We start from the raw sequence: 17,753 nt of genomic DNA, 5'->3' as shown, positions 1-17,753 counted from the left end.
GTTTGCTGTTGATCAGGGCCCAGCCACAGGGATAAGGTGGTCTCCCCCTCACTCTCTTTTGTATTCTGTTAGTATTTTTTGAAAATCTTCCCCACAGACACACACCAGGGGAAACTGTCCGTATAAGCAGTCAGAAGTTTTACATACTTTAAAGTTAATCATTAGAGTGAGGTGATCAGGTCAGCTCACCAGCTTCTCCCATTTCCTCTACTGAAGCCCGCAGCCTTGGCCTCCACGGTCACTTCTTTTTTTTTTTGCGGTACGCGGGCCTCTCACTGTCGTGGCCTCTCCCGTTGCGGAGCACAGGCTCCGGACGCGCAGGCTCAGCGGCCATGGCTCACGGGCCCAGCCGCTCTGCGGCATGTGGGATCTTCCCGGACCGGGGCACGAACTCGTGTCCCCTGCATCGGCAGGCGGACTCTCAACCACTGCGCCACCAGGGAAGCCCCCCACGGTCACTTCTTAATGGGGCATGTGGTGTGCATCACTGTTTCCTCAACAGCAGACCCTCCGCAGCCAGCAGAAAGCAGAAAGGACTGCTCTGATTAGCATGCTTCCTTAAAGGGTGCTGTCACTCTTGACCCAATTAACCAGCAAAACAAACTTCCCTTTAGCCGAACTTAACCCCAGGTTTCCCCATGGTGGGCTCAGGGTGACAGACTCCCTGCTACCACTCAGCTCAGACACCCCCAGATACCGAAGATGAAACTGAAGAATAGTGTTCAGCTAAATTCCAACAGCCAGCCGGGAGTCCCATCCACACCTTTTCAGGTTATAAAACGTAGCCTCTGGGGATTGGCTGGCTGCCCCTGCCTCCTGGATGGGGCTCTTGCTCTCTTCCCATCTTCCCTGATAGGAAATTCCTGGTTTCCCACTCAGCCCCATCAGGGCGGTTTTTATGGGGTAACTTCCTTGCAGGTTCTTTATGACCCTCTGTCACAGGGAAGAGGGGTAAGGTGAACAAGTGACGTTCTAATAATGTAACAAACATTTTAACTGTCTCTCTAGTTTTTCCTCTTGCCAGAGAGTTAATTACAATCACTAGGAAGTTGCCAGCTAGCTTGTTAGATCTCATCTCTTTTCCTGCCTGTCCAAAGAACTAGGGGTCATCAAAAAACCAAACATGAACAGCAGCCTTGGAGAAAATGGAAAGGTACATCAGATCCCAAAATGGGATGACTCTCCCTCAGTGCTGGAAGTCTTTGTTATCAGACCAGGAATGGCTCTGTGAACTTTTGATTCGTGCATGAACTCAAGGCCTTTGTCTTGATAGCTTCGCAGAGGAGATCCAGAGCAGACAGTCATCTCATAGGGTCTCCTGTGGTCAGAGGGCAGAGGTACAGATCGTGAACCAGTAAGACCCCTTGCTACCACCACCTGAACAAGTTCACGTCAAACTGTTACCAAGTTCAAGCTCATACTGCTCACCCCACAGCAGGTCAATAAATCGAGAGACGAAGTATTGGGACAAGGAATAGCAACTTTATTCAGAAAGCCAGCAGACCGAGAAGATGGTGGACTAGTGTCCCAAAGAACCATCTCACCCGAGTTAGGATTCAAGCTTCTTTTAGACTAAAAGGGGAGGGGATGTGGCTAGTTGTTGTAAACTTCTTAGTGCTGGAATCCTTTGTTCTTGCAGCTGTTCGTGGACGTGTGGTCACAATGTTCCTATAAACCTCCAACAAGACAATTGTTATTTTATATTCTGCAACTTTTTATTTCTATATGAATGGGAAAGTGTAATACCTTTAAAGGTCAACCTTGAGAATGGGCTTTCCTGTATACTTCAGGCTGTAGGCAACATTCTTTTACAAAAGTGCAGAGCCAACAAGACTAAGTACCCGCAAGAGAGCACAGGGTTAGAGCTAAAGGAAGAGATCCAATATGCAGTCCGGTTTGTTCCTCTTCTTCTTTTTTCTTTTATAATATGGTTCTGTTCTTTTTTTTTAATGTATTTATTTGTTTGTTTGTTTATTTTTGGCTATGTTGGGTCTTCATTGTTGCACGCAGGCTTTCTCTAGTTGCAGTGAGTGGGGGCTTCACTTCATTGCGGTGTGCAGGCTTCTCATTGCGGTGGCTTCTGTTGCGGAGCACAGGATCTAGGCACTCGGGCTTCAGTAGTTGTGCCATGTAGGCTCAGTAGTTGTGGCTCGCAGGCTCAGTAGTTGTGGCGCACAGGCTTAGTTGCTCCACGGCATGTGGGATCTTCCCAGACCAGGGCTCGAACCCGTGTCCCCTGCATTGGCAGGCGGATTCTTAACCACTGCGCCACCAGGGTTGGTTCTTTTCTATTACAGGACCACAGGGCTTATTGGTGGGGTTGTCTGTTCTACAGTCAGCCCAGAGTCCTTTACAACTTGCCTTGGTTTCCTGTTTTTCCATCGTCTGAGTCATGAATCTGGCTCTCTAGATCTTCGTTTATGGATAGTGAACTGTCGGAGCTTCTTTGAGGAGTTCCGTTCATTGTCACCTCCTGGCTGAGCCAGTGCTCAGAGATCAGGTCTAACTGTGGTGTTCACCCCATGGTCAGATGAACCGACTGATACCTGGATCCCCACTGTCCTGCAGGCACCTTGACAAGCAGCAGCAAGTCAGACCCTAAACTTGCATCACCATCTGATTTTGCTGAAGCCACTAGAGATTCAAGCAGAGTCTGAAGTCTTCATGTTGAGGATTCTTCTCAATATAATACATTCATTGGGCATATAATATTCATATACTGTCTGGGTTGTAATCGGATGCATAAAAGCCTATTTAAATGCTCTGCCAGGAACTGATGAGAAACCCTGCATTTTAAATCCAGCTCCCCCTGGTGAAGCCTCTTACCCTCCAGGGATCCCCAGACATCCACTAGAGCAGTTCAGAGTATGTTCATGACCCATGGTTGCGTTGACCTAGGCACCTCCACTTATTTCCACTGCAAGACCAGCCTATGAGTAAGCAAGCTTGCATACCCAATAGAAGTTTTGAAGACCAGATTTAAAAATTAAATCCTTGTACGTATATGGTGCTAGCGACGATCTAACTCTGGGCAAACTGGGTTCACCAGGCGCAGCTGGTGCTGGCTCACAGGGGCTATAAATTTAAGTGCAGAATATTGTTTCCTGCTATTTTGAAGAGTCAAGAAGGGATTTAGCCAGATTATTCCCAATGAATTTAATGAGAATTCTGCAGCCACAGAGCCTGGGTAATATTTTGAAGATTGAAAGGTCACACGTACTTAGTCCCATATACACATTTCATTCGTCCATTTGCTTTTTTTCTCTTTCTTTCTCTGCCCTTTTCTCCTCTGCTCCTGTCCTTCTCTCTTCCTCTTTCTTTCTTCCTCTCTCTCTTTTTTTTTTTTCCTTTCTGGAAATGTTTTTGTGTGTTGTGTGTGTTTTAATAGCCTTTCTAGCCAGGCTTGAATCTTCAACATTGAACTATTCTGACTCCATACCCATCCCCCACAAAAGGTACTGATTAAAAAAAAAATTATTTTAATTTAACAAGATTGCCATAAATTATATGATAGGGACAAGCAGATAAAAGAGTAGTTAGAGCAGATCTCCATGTTAAATTCATAGATTGGGAAGAACAGGGGAAGATAAAGGCTGACTTCCATTCACTGGAGCAGAAGTGCCTGAATTACTCCTTCAGGCAAAGCCATCCTCTGTCCTGGCCATGACAAAAATATCCGAGTTCTTATATTTTATGACATCGCCAGAATAGTAATAGCCAAATTACGGATAGTATGGTTTTCTGTAAATTATACAATAAATTTAAGGTATTAACAAGGCAAATATAACCAGAAATGTGTATGCTGTAATGGCTTACTGCCCTTCTCTTTGTGCCTGTCTTATAAATAACATTTAAGTAGAGACCCCCAGAACCACACACATATTAACATTTTCTAACACGAGATTACACAACAGTACCTTTTGGGGCTGTGGGCGTTGACATCCAAGGTTGTTCAACCATTCAGTCACCGTTCAGCTGACCACTACTTCTGCAAAATTCAATCTTGCTGCACAGAAGAGGGGCAGATTTTGGAGAGGGTTTCTCATGCTTTAAGAAGCCCTATTTCATGGTTATGATGGACTAGGCATGAAATCTCTCTCTCCAATGACACTACTGCTGTGAAACACAGCCCTTTGCCCGAACTGAAAGCGCTCACGTTATACACATCACGTGACTTACAAGGTTTACTTTCCCAGCTGTCCCTGTGAATCCTTTGGCAGGTCACACTGTCATCGGATGGGAGAATCCATCCTGCTCAGTTTTGACAATGCGTGTGGTGCCTTCCTTCCAAATTTCACATTAGCATTTGAAAAGAGTTCCTTGGAAACTGAAAATGCAAAGTAACTCATTCTTATCTATTCAATAAACCTTTCCATTACAATCCCTCCTGCCGTTGTTGAAGTGGGGGAGGGGCAAGGGAGCCCAGACTCGGAGAAGAAAGCAAGATATTTGTGTTAAATGCTTAGACAAAGTTAAAGAAAAGATCCAAATGAGATAGGCTCTCAGCCTGACCCTAACACAGCATATAATACCATACTTCCCTTATTGTACAGAGAAGTTGTTTTGAGGCTTTATTTTTTAGATCAGTTGGCTAGCTGCCCTAGGCACCTTCCTCCTCGTCTCAATGCTGCCATCTTGTGGACACCTGAATTCAGTGAGAAGCAATGACCCTCATTAGAGAAACCAGCCCCTATAATTGTGTGCTCAATTTTATTATATTCAGGGGACGAGTGGACTGGCAGAAGCAAGAGAATTTTATCTTTAGGATTATTTTTTATTGTTAGCTCAAGTTTACCCCCCAAAGTTCCAGGCATCAAAGACTTCATTTTCCCCATTCTTAAAAAGTTAACCAATTTCCCAAAAAAAAGGGTTGAGTAAAAAAATAAGGCTATGGAGGTTTAAAAAACCCATAGCCAAAGATCACCTTGTAGAACACACAAATCATTCCTGAGAATCCCTTCATACTTTCCTTTTAGATTCCAAAGGAAGCATTTTGAACGTTACAAAATATACAAGTGGGTACCTATTCCAGTATGCTTTGGCTTTACTTGACTTTACATTGAGGCTTTAAGTGGGGCAAACAATTTATAGGCAAATCTGAAAATTCACTAAAACAGCAGAGGCTTCCAGTTAAAATTACCTGACCTGATATAAAGCACAGAAGTAAAAAATAATCTTATGAAATGCTTCAGAGATCTGCCGGTAAAAACCTGAAGCATAAGCTGGTGTGATGAGAATACAAATAACCTCCAGGGTGAGATATTCAGCCAAGTCACGTTGCTAGACTTTTGAGGTTCATGGGTCAATCTCTAATTAAGATTCTTTTCATTGGTGGATATCAATTTATATGACTCATCCTCAAGAGCAGAGTATCTTTCATATTAAGTATTGCGGAAATAGGGAGAATGCTAACATAATATACATGTAATATACATGCTTTGGAAAGTAACCTTCCTGGAAATTTTATGTAGCAATTTGACAGGCAGTCCATAATCTTTTTGAGCTGGATAAAAAAAAAAAATTATTTTTAAATGTTACTAAATATGATGTTGTAAGCATTTGGACTTCTCCACGCATCTTTTGAGTTTCGTGGTAATCCTGGATTTTGTGGCTTTCCTGGAATTTTCAAACAGACATGAAGTTATGTAAATCGTGCTTTCCATGAACGAATTAAGGACCTCTCTGACCTAAATGATTAAATGTGTCTTTCTCTGCTTGTCTCTATTTTTTTCCTTTCCACCCACTGAAGAGTTTCCAACATATGGTTTTAACTGTGAGTTTGGCTGGGGTTCTCATAAGACGTTCTGTCACTGGGAGCATGACAGTCACGTGCAGCTCAGATGGAGTGTGTTGACCAGCAAGACGGGACCGATTCAGGATCACACAGGTAACGGAGGGTTCACTGTGGCCTCATTTCTTTGAATTAGAGAAAGTGTTACTGCGGAGGGTAGATGGGTCTCTGATTTTAGGGAGTTTAGAAAATACTACAGAGCATTCACTTTTGCTTTTCTTTTCTGGAATTAACATCATGTCCTTCCCTAGTAGAGATTCCCTTAGGCCACTTTGTAGAGAATACTGATTAAATGTGGCAACTCATTGACCCCTCTGAAAAAATAGCAAACTTGGCAAACCAGTGTGTGTGAATTAATACCTGTTTTCTACTTTTTCTGAACATTTTTCATGGGAAATTTCAAAGGTATTCAAAAGTAGAAAAGAAATAGCAAAATGAACCCTCTCTGCATATAACCCAACTTCAACAACCATCAGATCCTACGAGTCTTATTTTATCTCTAGCATCCTGACTCTGGATTGGTTGGAAGCAAGTCCAAACACCACCATAGATGGTGTCATCTCAGTTATTTTGCAGCTGCAGAAACCATAAGTGAGCTTAACGCTTACTCTCCTGACCCATGAAGTGGAAATGGATTGGGGTAAGGGTAGAAATCTTGTTCTTTTGAGGAAGATTGTAAATGTAGCCCATTCCCTCTGAGTAGATAGAAACCTCGCCACACCTCAACCCACCTCACCTCCTGTCTTACTTTCCTTCTAAGATTAGTTAGGGTTGGGGTACATAGGGAGCCGTCAGCCACTTTCCTCCTAGTCATTTTATCACCCAACTTGAAATATGGAATAAAGAACCATCAGTGCCCTGCAGAAAAACGCACATGCATACCCTCACACACACACACACACACACAACCCACAAACTTCTGCTCTAATCAGTGATACCGACAGGACTGCTTCCTCAAGTCATGTTGCCCAAAAGAGACCCCAGAGGGGCATTTGCTGGTGCTGAGAAATCTCATTAAGTCGAGTTTCCCCATGCCTGTGCTTGGGGTGAGTGGGCCAGTGGGCCGACGGACAGGCAAAGGGTACTTCATGCCTTTCCCACTTTGTTGTTCACTTTTTCCCCTGTGAATACAACCATTAAGTAGGTTGAATAGGCCTCTTTCCATCACAGCTACTTCCTTTCCTAATAAGAATGACAAGGAAATTGGATAAAATTGGACTCCTTCAATTCTGAGACACTTTCAATTGAATCTTAAGACAAGCAGTTTTAGAAAACTTAAAATACTTTGACTGTAAATGGCACCGTACATAGAAATGGCATCGAATTAACCAAATGCAATTAGCTGAAAGGAAGGCAGTAATGGTGGAAAAACTGATGCAAAGTGAAGCAAAATGGCTCAGTAGGATCTGACATTCAAAGGAGGTTAAAAGCTATGTTAGCCAGAGAGAAAAGCTAAAAGGCTTGCAGAACTACAGTGCTAATTGAGAAAACGGAGAGAGAGTTCCCGACCCAGAGCTGTGATAAAATCCCTGAAAGGAGAGACGTCAGCACTTTATGTGTTGGAGTGTCAGAAAAGGCGGGCTTGTCTTAGATTAGCGGCTGAGAAGTGCGATTCCTTCAGAAGGATTGGTCTCTTTTGTCCTCCCAGACGCCCCGATTTACTTGGCAGTGGTGCCAGGTCTGCCCAAATCAGGAGGAACCCCCGCAGCACTAGACACACAATCATTTGCCAAGAGAGGTGGGTGAGCCCGACATCTGAAAGGCAGGAACTTGTTAACATGAAAAAGTCTGAATGAAAAGAGCCCCCCCGCCACAGGACACACGCACACAGCCTGCCACAGATCACGTGCGCCACTTTGCAAATCTAACGTGGAGATTTCAGAAAATGAACACTATCTGCGGCCCAATTTTGGATTTATCAGAGGAATCCCACATGCTTTTCTGCATTTGACCTCTAACAATGAAGCTATGTTCCTCCTTTCAGAGGATTTCCGAAACCCGCATCTTCCTCTGCTTCATCGCACATATGCTATCGAGCCGCCCGCATACATGGCAGATGCAGTGAGGGGCACTGGAGATTCAGGTGTAAAGGAGGGAACCCAGCCCTCGAGGTGCTCACAGTCTGGTTCTGGGTGGGAAACGGCTCCAGCAGAGTGGGATGAGGGTGTCCAATGGCCGGGGGAGCAACAGTGGCAGAAGACAGCACAGGAGGGGCCAGAGAAGCAGCCTGACTCAGGGACCATCTAAGCTAAGCATCCTCAACGTCATTCTTCTCCATAAGATCGGGGACGGGGGGCAGCAGCAAGATGGGGGCATGTCTTACCAGCCCGTCTTGGTGGGCTGAGTGAAGTGGCACCATAGACAGGTGAGCTCACAGACAGGTGAGCATCATTTGGTAAATCAGTGGGAGGAAACAAACCCCAGGGGTGACTTGAGTCTGTGTGGTCCAGAGCATCACACATAACTCCCGGGGCCATGGTTTTTATTGCCACCCTCCTTTCATTTTCCCCGCCCACCGATTTTATTAAGAGTGCTTGGGAGCCATCTCAGACAAGCAGCCAGGTGAGGGAGGAAAGCGACTGAGGACACATCCACTTCACCTGGACGCTGCTGACTCAGGATGCGCCCACGTACACGCAGTGAAAGAGTATCTCCCAAGCACACCAGCCTCTGGGGCAGCACACCGAACATCCTGCTGCCCACTGAGGCTCAGCATCAGATGCATATTTTCAGCAGGTGCGGTGTTATAGTAGCATTGCTATTTGCAGAGCAAACAGTGAAACACGAGTTGTGTGTTTAGACCAGGTGGTGGCAGAAGGCAGTGCTCCCACAGGGGGTCATTAACAGCAGAGCCAGGAGTTAGTCCTCCAAGCTCGGCAAGCATCTCCGTTGCCAAAATGGCAGGTTCTAATAAGCCTCAGAAATGCAGCCTCACCTCTCCTGGAACCAGAAGCCCACGTCAAACAGAAGCGGGGCTCACAGCTGAGTTTCAGGCTCTCAGGTGTATTGAAGGAATTTAAAAGCCATTAAAACAAACTAGGGGAAAAGAATCGAAGTTTGGCGGAAAAAAAAAAAAAGATTGCCAGATTATTTGGACAAACTGCAGCTTTATTATCAAGCAGTTACAGTGACCAAAGCATCATCAACCAGAAGTCTACCTGTTCCAATGGTAAATAGATAAGAATACATCTAAATGTTTCCATTTAGTGTCTGTGTTCACGTGTATGCTGCTGAAGCAGTCTTAAAGTTGCATGAAAATAGGTCTTCCTGTACATCCGATCTGCTTGCAGTGGTGCAGAGACCAACACAAGTCATAGCCTGTGTCCGTGTGACAGTGCGTTCCAGATACGTGGTATCAGACGAGCGCTGTTTACAGCCTCTGTCACAAACGTGCTTTCACAGAAGCTGAGAGCAGAGCCTCCAGTGTCAATGAGGTTTCCATCTATTGCCCACTTTCCCTTCCCCTGCACAATTGGGTTCTGGTGCTCAGCCCAGGAGAGAAGGTTTGAGTAGCAGAACTTGATAGAAAAGAGACAAAGGTTCATCCATTTGGCCACTCTCTTTAACACAGCTTTTTGTCACAGCAGGAGATGGCAACTTCATCTACTCCCAAGCTGATGAAAACCAGAAAGGCAAAGTGGCTCGCCTGGTGAGCCCTGTGGTTTATTCCCAGAACTCTGCCCACTGCATGACCTTCTGGTATCACATGTCTGGTTCACACGTGGGCACGCTGAGGGTCAAACTGCGCTACCAGAAGCCAGAGGAATATGACCAGTTGGTCTGGATGGCCATCGGACACCAAGGGGACCACTGGAAAGAGGGGCGTGTCCTACTGCACAAATCTCTGAAACTTTACCAGGTGGGCCCTTCTCTAGGATGGGGCGGATAGCTGTTTTGGGGTCTCTGGGGTAATATTTGAAAGTTATGCAAATGAGATGCAGAAAAAAATTCCAAATTTTATTTCAGGTGTTTCGTGAACCTGAGATACTGCTGCAATGATGGTAATCTCAGTAGCATATTTCACAGTCTCCTAGATTACAGACGTAGGACCGACTGCTGAGAAAGAAGGGAAAATGCTACTCAATAATTATTTGGGGCTGTCACAATGAACATTCCTTTAATTTGCTGCTTTTTTCCAGTTTTAAATTCTGTATCATACAAAGATACAGTGAGGAGAAGTTTTATGCCATCCCCAAGCAGTTAATATGGATTGAAGAGCAAATCGTGTGATCGTTCGAAATCTCACGAATTTCATTTACGTTCTGTGACTTGAGGTGAACAAGCATTTGTAAGCACTGTTATCTGGGACCCAACATTTAAATACTGTGAAAACGATCTCATTTTGTTAGGTGATTTTTGAGGGTGAAATCGGAAAAGGCAACCTTGGCGGGATTGCAGTGGATGACATTAGTATCAATAACCACATCCCTCAAGAGGACTGCACAAGTAAGTATGGGTTGCTGTAGAAACCAAAGCAGTGCTTGCTCAGGGCACGTGTCTTTCCACTGAATGGTCTTTGTTGTGCTCATTTGGACCTCGAATTTTAATGTGGGCTATAAGCACATCCTATAGAACGCATGGTCTGGTGCAACAGGGCATAAGGCCAGGTCAGTCTACCTTTAGCTGCCCCATTATCTAACCTGGTTCACTTAGAATGTCTGGTTGGTACCCACAAAACTACACAAATAATATGCAATCCAAAGATCATAGCAAAGAAGAAGCTCACAGTTTCCAGGCTGTGTACGCCATGCCTAAACATTGTGATGAGAAGCGGAAAACTCAGACAGCTGGATAATTCCAAATATCTGAGTGTGTCCACAAGCAGCAGGCCTTTGAAATTCTTTATCACAGTGGATTTAATGAAGATTACAATGTGAATGAATCGTAGACACCATCATTCTTCGCTTTATTACAAATAAGTAGATGTTTCTGACTCTAAAAACAGTTGAGTTGACTCAAAAGAATAAAGGAAATTTAGAGACTTTGCCTAGTATTTCAGAGTTTATGGATTTCATCGGTCTGGTGTATATGAGTAAGAATCTGACGTAGGAAACCAATTCATTCTCGCGGTTCTTGATACGTAATTATAAATAGCACCACTAATGGCAATGTAATAGCACAGTAATTAGTCTTAAGCTCCATTTGCTACACTTAAACTTTTGTTATATATCATTATATAATAGAATGTTAATTATAACAAAATGGAATAACCCTATTGGGCAAATTTAAGACAAAGGAGGCCTGTCGGCTATAATGGGTTTTTGGTCATTTCGGCAATTTGCAAAGCTTTTATTATACAATGTATTGGATATATGTAATCCCTAAAGTGGCAATAATTTGATAGGGTTGATTGAAGAAATTGGGGGGAAAAAGAGGACAGTCTTACCCAAAGACTGCTTCCTGCCACAGTACTTTGCAGATCTTCACAGAAAATAAGGCTTAATATTTAAGTTGCAGCTACTTTACAAATTCCCCACATCCAGGTCTACACAGTTAAAATGTATGTTTCATGCAGTTACACAGGGCACGTACTGCTTGCTTTCCTATTCCAAGATGAGAAGGTTGATGGTGATGTTTTTGGAATGGGAGAGCAAGCTCTACCAGCTGAAACCAAGAAATACATTCAATCTGGTTCAACAGGTTTTCACTGGCCACCTTCTATGTGCAAAGCAGCATCCCAGTGCTACAGTGAATGTATAGAAGCTAAGACAAGTCCGTGAGCCTTTCTGTTTTCATGTGACTCATCTACTTAGCTGTGCTTACTGCTGGGCATTATACTCACAGCTAAAGTCACAGCTAAAGCACCATTAAAACTTTGTGTTGCTGTAACAATGAAAAGGCGTCTAAGATAATTCTACAATTATTCGACAGATATATTTCCTTGAATATTTAGCCATGGATGCTGGGAGATTATCAGCTCTTTGTTAATTATTCATGCATTAATAAATATTTATTGAGTCACCGCGTATGTTCTGAACACTGTTCTAAATGCTGGGGACATAGAAGTGAACCAGGTCCCTGTGTTCTACTCAGAACCATAAGGGATACCAGAACTCCACTCCCTCCAGATGCTTTCTTTTTTTTGGTAAGACACAGGACACAATCTCTGGCCTTAATGAGCTGACATACCATATGAGAAACTAACACTTACGAAGCAGTTATCTACAAAAGCACAGGATGGTAGCCATATGTGCAACTCCACTTCTGTTTTCTATTTTCACCAGATTTCCCCACACTCCAAATGCCAAAACCATTTCCCTCCTCCCTGCTCTTCTCCTAAGACAACACACTCTGCTCCAGTAGTGCTTCCTGGATTTAGATCTGACACCAATTCCCTAGTCATTTAACACTGCCTCTCTATAGCTCTCCAGTTACTTGGTGGGGTCAGATTGTACTAAAAACTCCAAAGGAAACCCAGCAGAGCCATTAGTGGTGTGTGTGTGTGTGTGTGTATGTGTGTGTGTGTGTGTGTGTGTGTGTGTGAAGGTTTATGTAGTTTGTGTGTACTGTATTTGGTTGGCAGTTCAAATATCTCTTTCAATTTTGTTTGACTTGTCAGAACCAGCAGACCTGGATAAAAAGAACCCGGAAAGTAAAATCGACGAAACAGGTAAATTTGTCTTGCTGACCGATTTTTAAAATATTTTACTGTGGCTTTCAGTATATTTCTGAAGAAGCTTTCTGGAACTCTGGTGTATCAAAGCAGCTCACATGAAATAAACACCCGCATCCGTGGTACTGTGCCTGGGCTGTCGTCAGAGTGCCCTCTCCTACCTGCTCTGCAGACTTGGGAGCCTCACGCCGTAAGAGGCGCAGCCTGTGTAGGGGGGTGAGCCCTGGGGACGTGTGCTACCCTGGCCATTCCCTGCCTGAGCTGCAAGAGGGGACCCAGAGGGCAATGACGTGAAACACTCTCATTTTGTAACTATGGGCACAGGAAACTAGTGAAGATTGTTTCTTACCCAAAGACCTGCAATAATTTTCATATAATAATTTGAAACCAGCCCAAATTCTTGTTCCTGGTTTATATCCAGCTATAATCTTTAGAGACCGGGAACCCAATTTCTGTGATAATCTGTTTTGTTTGGGCCATCTGTTCCCAGCCTCCTCTACTGAAACCCTCGTTTTGCGATAATGATCACAGTATTGATGACAATGATGCTGACGATGCTGATGGGGGTTTATTGAGTAGCTAGTATGTTCCAATCGCTTTACATAAGTTATCTTATTTAATCCTCACAGCCGCTCTCTGAGTGTATTTATCCCCATTTTACAGATGAGATTGAAACTCAGAGCAGTGGCTTGGCCTTAAGTAACACAGCAAATTACATGGTAGCCTCGGACTTCAGACCGATTAACTCAAAAATGCGTGTTTTCGTTGAACACTGCTTTGTGATCCAACGCAAGGCGTTTGTTTGGTCGGAGTTAGGCCTTGCCTGATATTATTTTATTCCCAGAAGTCTCTGCGCCTCCTGCCAGCAGTGGTGGTGTTGGACACTTGCCCCAGCGTCACTCACAGCTGCTGCCGGCAGTTCTGTGCCCTATCCATCAACAGCAGCACCTGTTGCCACTAGAAATGTGGACCTACTATAGCCAGACTTGGACTTGATGGAGACAAATAAAGATGGCCCCATGTCTGCGGTTGGTCATATTAACACATGACTCATTTAGCTTAGTTATGTAGTCCACACTGGGTTGTAAACTTTATTAGAGGTTGTTTCAAAACAATGTTGCATCAAGGGAGAGAACATTAATATTGTCCCTATGGCTTGTTTCCCCCTATTTAGGGACTTGCGTCTCATATTTTTAGTTTTCTTTGATTGGAATCCTTGTTGATCAGAACACCATTAAGTAAACACCAGGCCTGTTGCACATTGACATTTTCTCTCATTTCTAGTCCCAGGTAATGAGAAGCAAAGCTCCCGTGTTAGTAATTTCTCATGTTCCACTCTTAAAAAAAACATTTCCCCAGTGCCCGAGCGCAGAGCTGTGTGACCATCTGCAGCGAAACCACCAGGGCAGCAGAGGTGCTGATTATTAAATGTGTTCTATTCAGCACAGCACTGACCCAGCTTCTAGACTGGAGCCATAAGCCACTTTAACTGTCAGCAGCAGGCATGCCCTCCTTCTTTCTGAAAGCCCTCTCCTTCGTGAGTGAAACCACCGTTGACTCAAGGAGGAAACTTGAAGGACAGCTTGGGCGGGTTCCTCGTGCCGGGTTTTGGGATCAGGCAAAGGCGCCAGGAATGGTTAAATCCCCCTCTAGACAAATGTGTGACGAAGCATTTTGCAAAGTTTACAGACCTCTTATCTGGCCAAGGACGATAAATACAGATTACAATCTCACAGATGGCAGGCTGCATGAAATCGGAATTAGATTAGAACTGAACCCTGAGTCAGTGGTTTCCATGCGCTAAGCTTCCTGTCAGAATCGCAGCACCAACACCCAATACCCTTCCCTCCCACCTTCAATTCCCAGCAATAAGTCAAACCTAAACGTTGGTGTTTCTTGGCGATGGGGGAGCCAAACCCCCGCTGCAGAAATCCCCCACAGGCTCTTGGGGAGGACAGCCCAGTCCGGACGTGTGCTTCACTCCTTTCTCTTTCCTCCTTCTCCATTTCTCTGTCTACTGTCATCTGGTACGTTGGCAGCTCATGGAGCCGATTTCGTTTTTCTCCCCAGGGAGCACCCCAGGATACCAAGGCACGGGAGACGGTGATGAGAACATCTCCAGGAAGCCGGGCAACGTGTTGAAGACCCTGGACCCTATCCTCATCACCATCATCGCCATGAGTGCCCTGGGCGTCCTCCTGGGCGCCGTCTGCGGGGTCGTGCTGTACTGTGCCTGCTGGCACAACGGGATGTCGGAAAGAAACTTATCTGCCCTGGAGAACTATAACTTCGAACTTGTGGATGGCGTGAAGTTGAAAAAAGACAAACTGAATCCACAGAGTACTTACTCGGAGGCATGAAGGCAGACAGAGGTGACCAGGCGAGCAGGAGAGTGGAGCGGAGGACAGAGCTTGAGCTGGGGACCGGCTGATCTTTCACTGTTCGGGCTGGGAAGTGCGTTAATGATGCCAAGCCAGGTTTTCTCAGGAGCTTCGATGAGTTCGGCCGACAGACATGAACGACTTAGCTGTGTTAACAATCGGAATCCTGTACAGTCAGCTTCCTTCTGTTGGTTTCTTTTGAATAATCAAATGCTGGTGTTGAGACCAAGTATGATTGACTTAATAGTTCATTTGGACTCCCCTTTCCCTTCTCTCTCTCTCTCTTCTGGATTCTTTTCGGAAACTGCAAAATCCAAGATGCTGGCACCAAGTGTATTCAGTGGGGCCCTTTTGACGGACATGCTACCTGCAGCCCAGTGCCCAGAATATATTCGAGTAACCACATTTCAGTGGACTCCGGAAGCTGGCCTTGTGTATCATCGCCCGCGTTGTGCATAGGCAAAGAAGGAGTAGGATGTTTTCAGTTAAAGTACCGTAGCCTCAGTACCAGTCTAGCGTGTCAGCTCTGTTTACGAAGCAATACCGTCAGATTTCCTCGATGTTTTCCAGTGTTGTACTCAACCTTGTGCTGTGAACTCCATACAGAAAACTGTGCCATCACCAAACACTGCTGGCAACTGGGTGTGATGCCGACAACCACAACGAAGAATCCTTGGCACTGGCTGGTCTACGTCCTCTCAAGTGCCTTTTTGTTTGTACTGGTTCTCATTGTGTTACATTAACCCGCCCTGTTTCTCGCTGGTGAAAGCCCTCCTCTTGAATCAGACCCTGGTGGCCCACTGACTAAGAAGAAAGTATATTTTAGTGTGAGATATCAGCCTCCGGGTAGGCAAGGGCTCCGAAGATTTGGCAACGTGGCTTAATTGTTCTGCTTTTTCCGTAGTTCAATTTCATGTCTCTTGACCCTTTTGTATAAAGCTGCAATATTCTCTTACTGTTCTTTCATATGGAATGTATTTTCAAATGTAAACTCTTTCTCTCCTATCTCTCTGTCTTTTTCCTCTCTTAGGATTTAAGCATTTGCCATTATCCAGAAAAGAAACTTGCAGCTTTAACCTGCTGGTAATGGCGAACACTTTTACTAGACTTTATGTTGGAAAATAAATAAATAAGGGAAATTCCTAACTTTGCCCTCCAAAGTCTAACTTTGGTTTCCTTGTTAACTGGTTAAAGTGACAGTATCTTTTTTCCTAAGCCATTTGTCTGTCTATTCCAATCGAAATGATCTTCAATAGAAATGTTTGCATTTAATAAAAATAGTGATAAGTTGAGAGAAGAAATAATACTAATTGGCTTTCAAGTGAGACCCAAAGGAATAGAGTTCTCCCCATATCCAAAAACAGGAGATTTTTACATCCAAATACACAAAAATGACCCGTGAGAGCCTTCTTGTTTTGGTATTGAGTCAGATAAGGGAAGTGGAAGAAAGAACAGTTAATTTAAGAAAGCGACAATAAATCATGGTGCCTGGGGATGAAGTATTTTAAGATGACAGAGGGGAAGAAAATGAGTAAAGTCAAAACAAATGTTTTTAAAAATTCAGTCTGCAGCAACCCTGAAATAACAGAGACTTGAATGAATGCTTCTAGAAACTTCCAGTGCCTCACAAACAAAAAGCCTGCCTTGGGGCTGTTAAGACCTAAGCCTCCAATGGCACAGAGAAGTAAGTATCTTATCAGGCAGCATTGAATTAACCCAAAGAAGCTTTGGTTGTTTTCCGTGTATTTGTGCCATGCCGCGTTGTAGGTAAGAACTTCCTCCCTTCCGGCACTGCTGTAGGTCTCACTCGAATATATTTGTGGGAGTCACATTGCATCATGGAGGGGAAAGTCCATTCATCCTGGTCTAATTGAATTGAGAATGCCTTTTGTTTCCAGGAAAGTATTGATCACTATGAAAGAAGAATAGATTCTTATCCCCAGAGGCATCCATTCAGCCGTTATAATCGTACCAGGATGAAAGCATTAAGACTTGATTTACCTTTAAGGCAACAGACTTACAGTTGTCTTCAGCCAAGGAAAAATGATACTGCAACTTTAAATTTGAAAGTATCTTGCACTGATAAATATATTTAAAAATTATATGTTTATAAAGTTATTAATTTGTAAAGGCAGTGTTACAAAATGTTCAGTTTATATTGTTTTAGATTGTTTCGTAATTTTAAAAGGTGTAAAATAACATATTTTTTTCTTTATTGAGATCTATAAAACTTTCTGTAGTAAAATGTTTTCATTTTACTGGTATATTATTGCTTCATGTTTTGTACCATCATAAAATTTTGTGCAAATTTTTTTTACAGAAATTTTTATTTTCTATGACAATATGACACTTGTAAATTGTTGATTCAAAATGAACAGCGAAGCCTTAACTTTAAATGACATTTGTATTCTCAGACACTGAGTTGCATAAAAAACCACACAGAACTGAACTGTAACTTAAATTCCAAACTATGACTACTACATTCCAAAGAAACAGTTGAATTAAACATTTTCCTAAAATATCCCAAACCTGATGGCTTTTATTATATTAGCTTTGTTATTGTTAAAGACATTGGTATTATTCCAGCATCAAATAACTTTCAAGATTTTTTAAAGTTCTCTTTTAAAAATAATACCCTAATAAGGAGAGAAGATTAAGAAGACATTTCCTGAAAGAATATCAACCCAAACTGGATACTTGTCAAGATAAGGCATGAAGAATTTGGCATTATAAATGGAAAATTTTCAACTCCAAATCTTGTGTCAAATGTTTCTATATTCCATTTAGTAAAGTTTTTTTTTTAAATGAAATTCCCAAATATCTGTTGGTAAGTTTTGTTCTTGTAGTAAATAGATAATAAATCTGACAGTGTTTAGGCATGCAGCTATGCTAAATTTTGAGAAAGGGCAAAGTTGAGCTACTTGGTAATTCTTAGGAAAATTTCTTTTCCATCTGGGACTAAAATAAT

General features: G+C 43.4%; 1 protein-coding gene across 4 annotated transcripts in view; it reads left to right on the top strand.

Moving 5' to 3' along the window:
• Window positions 1-17,306, top strand: part of NRP1 (neuropilin 1) — a 138,940-nt gene extending 121,634 nt beyond the window's left edge. For 2 of the 4 annotated variants that reach the window (XM_024766088.1, XM_024766075.1), the window contains exons 14-18: window positions 5,750-5,887; window positions 9,379-9,650; window positions 10,141-10,237; window positions 12,351-12,401; window positions 14,475-17,306. In XM_024766088.1, the coding sequence (XP_024621856.1) occupies window positions 5,750-5,887; window positions 9,379-9,650; window positions 10,141-10,237; window positions 12,351-12,401; window positions 14,475-14,764 (848 nt within the window). In that variant the 3' untranslated portion in view covers window positions 14,765-17,306. Of the gene's footprint in view, window positions 1-5,749; window positions 5,888-9,375; window positions 9,651-10,140; window positions 10,238-12,350; window positions 12,402-14,474 lie in introns of all 4 variants that reach the window. The other 2 variants (XM_024766079.1, XM_024766068.1) reach the window with 1 other exon arrangement.
• The last annotated feature ends 447 nt before the right edge of the window (window positions 17,307-17,753 follow it).

Source organism: Neophocaena asiaeorientalis, unplaced genomic scaffold, assembly GCF_003031525.2.
Source record: "Neophocaena asiaeorientalis asiaeorientalis breed wild unplaced genomic scaffold, Neophocaena_asiaeorientalis_V1.1 scaffold217, whole genome shotgun sequence".
Lineage (NCBI taxonomy): Eukaryota > Metazoa > Chordata > Mammalia > Artiodactyla > Phocoenidae > Neophocaena > Neophocaena asiaeorientalis.
This window is presented reverse-complemented; position numbering and strand designations above follow the sequence as displayed.